This window comes from Choristoneura fumiferana, chromosome 17, assembly GCF_025370935.1.
Source record: "Choristoneura fumiferana chromosome 17, NRCan_CFum_1, whole genome shotgun sequence".
NCBI classification, from domain to species: domain Eukaryota; kingdom Metazoa; phylum Arthropoda; class Insecta; order Lepidoptera; family Tortricidae; genus Choristoneura; species Choristoneura fumiferana.
Window position 1 is genome coordinate 8540248 of NC_133488.1, and position 3674 is coordinate 8543921.

Below are 3674 nucleotides of genomic sequence, written 5' to 3' on the forward strand. Positions count from 1 at the left end.
TTTTTTTTAGCCACAGACAAGCCATTCCAACCTCTGTTACCTCTTCCATTCACATAAGTTATATATCTCTAGGTGTTAATACTCGGCTCGGTAATCATAAAACTGTATCTTGTTTTAGGTATGTCTATTGCTGCGGTACAGAGCAGATCAATCTATAACGGACCTAGAATCTCAGACGCCTCTGGACATCGCTGTCAGCCACGCTAATGCTGACATTGTCACCTTGTGAGTATAAATAATGCTAATATTATAAAAACCGGCCAAGAGCGTGACGGACACGCCCAAAATAAGGTTCCGTAGCCATTACGAAAAAATTAAGTAATATTTTTCTAAGGATTTCGTATTTTATACGGGATCTTCCAAGTTTAGGTATATTTTATACCTTAGGCTGCTATTTAAGAGTAAAACTACTAATAATTCTCAAGCAAACTTAGCTGTTATAGTTTTCCTTGAAAGTTTGATATACTTACCAAACTTACTGAATGTGACAATTTGCACTTTAAAGTTGAATACTTCGCAAAAAAATCAATGAATCGAAAAACCGTCTTCGCAAACCCGTAATGGTTTTAAAAGACCTATCCAACGATACCCCACACTATAGGGTTGGATGAGAAAAAAACAGCTCCACTTTACGTCTATGGGGGGTACCCTAAAAATATTTTTTTTTTTTATTTTTTTATTGTACCATTTTATCGGCATGGTTTACATATATATCCTGTAATTATATCGTATATAGGCTGAGATGACAATGATGATGATGATACAGATTCATTATCTCAAAATTGGCTGAACCGATTTTAATGAAGCATTGCTAAGAACCGACGCAGGGAAATTCGCTTTCACGTAAAAACATTGAAATAGGTCCATCCGTCTAAGAGCTACTATGCCACAGACAGACAGACATTGACATCAAACTTATACTTCTTTTTACGTCTGGGGTTAAAACAGCGTTGTTTGTTCTAGATTGCGGCTTACGAAACTAAACGAGGAGATGCGTGAGAGCGAGATGTCATCTAACGACGACACCTACAACGAAGTGTTCCGCGACTACACACAGCTCGCTCACTCCCACCCCGAGAGACTCGTGCGCGCGCGACACAACAACAACGAAGGTACGTAGTGTTTTGTGTGATCTTATAAAAATGTATAGGTACAAGCAGTGCCTAAAATTACCTAAGAGAAAACTAGACTGAGCGTATTTACACCAGGCATGACTCGCCCGGGCGGCTGGATGGCTATACATAGGGTATGGTATGTCGCACACTTTTTGATTTAATACTTATTGAGACCATTTTAATAACAGTATTAAAATATAATAATATCGTCTTTTATTAGTTTTTTTTTTCATTTATCGGGTTATTTTCAGGTGAACAGCCCACTGAATGACACAGTGGCTCGGCCGTTTGGCGACGATGGCTGTGGTAAACGTGACTGAATGAAAATGACAAGTCTTCAATGGCAAGTGGGCCATAAGCTTTATATTCACTGCAAGTGGTCGAGCACCAATTTAACCAGCGGATATTTGAAAATAACGTTTGATCTCTATTGCCAATGTGTGCTTACAAATTCTTGTTTTATTTTAGAACGTGGCATACATTTTCAGTATCAATGTATTTTTTTTACAGATATATCTGTATATTTAAATGTTTGTCAGTCCATAGTGCCAAGTTTATCTACAAAAAATTGTAACTAGTTTCTGGTAAAAATCTCTGTCCTAAAAGAGAAGAAAATGTAAAGGATTGTTGTCTTGCGTTTAATAGTTATTTTTAACTAGACAGTACCCATTTTGGAGTTTTAGTTTTTTTATCTATTGCTTAAAATTACTACCATCAATAAGGACTTCGTTAAATTCTATTTAAGAAATAGAAATTTATGACACAATTTTTAAAAGATGCATCGAATTCTGTAAGTTATCACGGCTTATAAGTAACGAATGCTTTAATATTAAATTATATAATGTACTCGCATTTTGGTAAAATGTTTAACATGTTGGTAACTTAGATTCTCAATTTATTGAGAGACGAACGAATTTTTCGTAGTGTTCGTAAATAAATAATTGTACGATAAATATTCCAAATATTTGAAATTATCATGGCCTAGCCGAGAAGGAAATGTTTTAAATTTGAATTTGTTGCTCGTAGAACGATTTTGGCAAAACCGTCCGGAATTACTCTGTTTGCCAAAATATTGTGATTGCCGGCTGACCGCTGTGGCTAAATATCCTCCTATATCAGTGCCGCCATTTAGTTGTTAAAAAAAAGCGTCACATGACGTCGCTGAAGCGTTTCTATGGAAATAAGGTGCGGTTTCATAGAGAGCTTTATGTTTATGTATTGAAAACGCACTTAAAACCACGCCTTCCAGCACTAAAGGGCGGTAGGTCCAAAGGGCGGTTAGGTGCACAGATATTATATTCGATATTTCCATGAAGTTAAAATAATACAATTTAGCAACAACTTCAATCTTCATTGCAATGCTTTCTTTAGAATTCAATTTAACGGTGGTTTGGCGGAAAACGGTACTTTTCTATGCATAATTCCTGTATAATATATAGAAATACATTAAACGTTTTAAAATGATCATGGCTTGATCCCAAAGAAATCAAATATTATTATGCTTTGCTTGCATGATTTTTACCGGACACGCATTGTTAGTTTGTTTCGTTTTATTCGCACCGACCGTTATTAATTAAAAAGGCGATAAAATTTACCGTAGTTTTAAGGTTATAATAATGTTAAATGGAGTAAGTTATAATGTTATAAAGCCATAGTTATTACTTTAAAAATAATGTTTGGCTTAGGCGTGCTGTATTATAATATTCAATAAACCAAAGATTTTGAGTATTGAGTATTTTTGAGGGTCGGTAATTTGCAGTAATGCGAATCATTATAATAAGCGTTGGCTTTACTTTATTTGAACGCTGAGACTATTTTAATTAATGCCATTCCTTTTATTGGTTACTGTTCAAATCAATTCATTCCTGATGCATTTCAAATGACCATTTGGCTTATTATTTTGTTTGAATCTCAGTTTATTTATAAGTGACGTTTTATAATTTTAATTTTAGTAAGTAACCATTTATTATTTCACATACGCGTGAATGATATTTTCCTACTTGCCAAAACTTCTACAGTTATATTTAAAAAGTAACGAAAATCTCTTTTCTCTTAAACGAATATGTTTTTATACACATTTTTAATTAAAAGCTCCATTTATTGTATAGATAATGAGTAATTCATAGACCCTCTTTTAAAACACTTGTTAATCATTGTTTTAAATCCTCGTGACTTGCCAACGTTGCACTTTAAAGTATTTTTTAATGTTATTGAATTATATTCAATTCGTTACGTGTATATGGTCAAATCTATCGTAGTTTTTCATAACAGATAGCTGAGTAGGATAACTTCCAATGTTTGTATTGTGTGTATATATATTATATATGTTCGGATCAAATCTTGTAAGTTAAATTGACCTCTTCCAGTGGTCGGATTGATTTGAAATCTGGTGTGGTGTGGATATGTAAGTTGGATACCAACACAATAATTCACCAACTCTATCTACCTTCTAAAATCGGTCTCTTTCTTAAACACTGTTCTCTATGCAGTAGATATCGTGCTACTTGCGTGTAATAGCTATGTCTTTCTCAGTCTAATCTTGGATTTCAAATCTTTATA

The 3674-nt window shown here is 34.0% G+C and overlaps 1 protein-coding gene across 1 annotated transcript in view; it reads left to right on the forward strand.

Annotated features, from left to right (window-relative positions):
- The window catches only part of LOC141437163 (arf-GAP with coiled-coil, ANK repeat and PH domain-containing protein 2-like), a 1907-nt gene extending 287 nt beyond the window's left edge, over positions 1-1620 (forward strand). Inside the window, exons 2-4 of the mRNA XM_074100427.1 lie at positions 119-225; positions 964-1112; positions 1367-1620. Of these exons, the coding sequence (XP_073956528.1) occupies positions 119-225; positions 964-1112; positions 1367-1386 (276 nt within the window). The 3' untranslated portion in view covers positions 1387-1620. The remainder of the gene's footprint in view (positions 1-118; positions 226-963; positions 1113-1366) is intronic.
- Positions 1621-3674: the final 2054 nt, after the last annotated feature.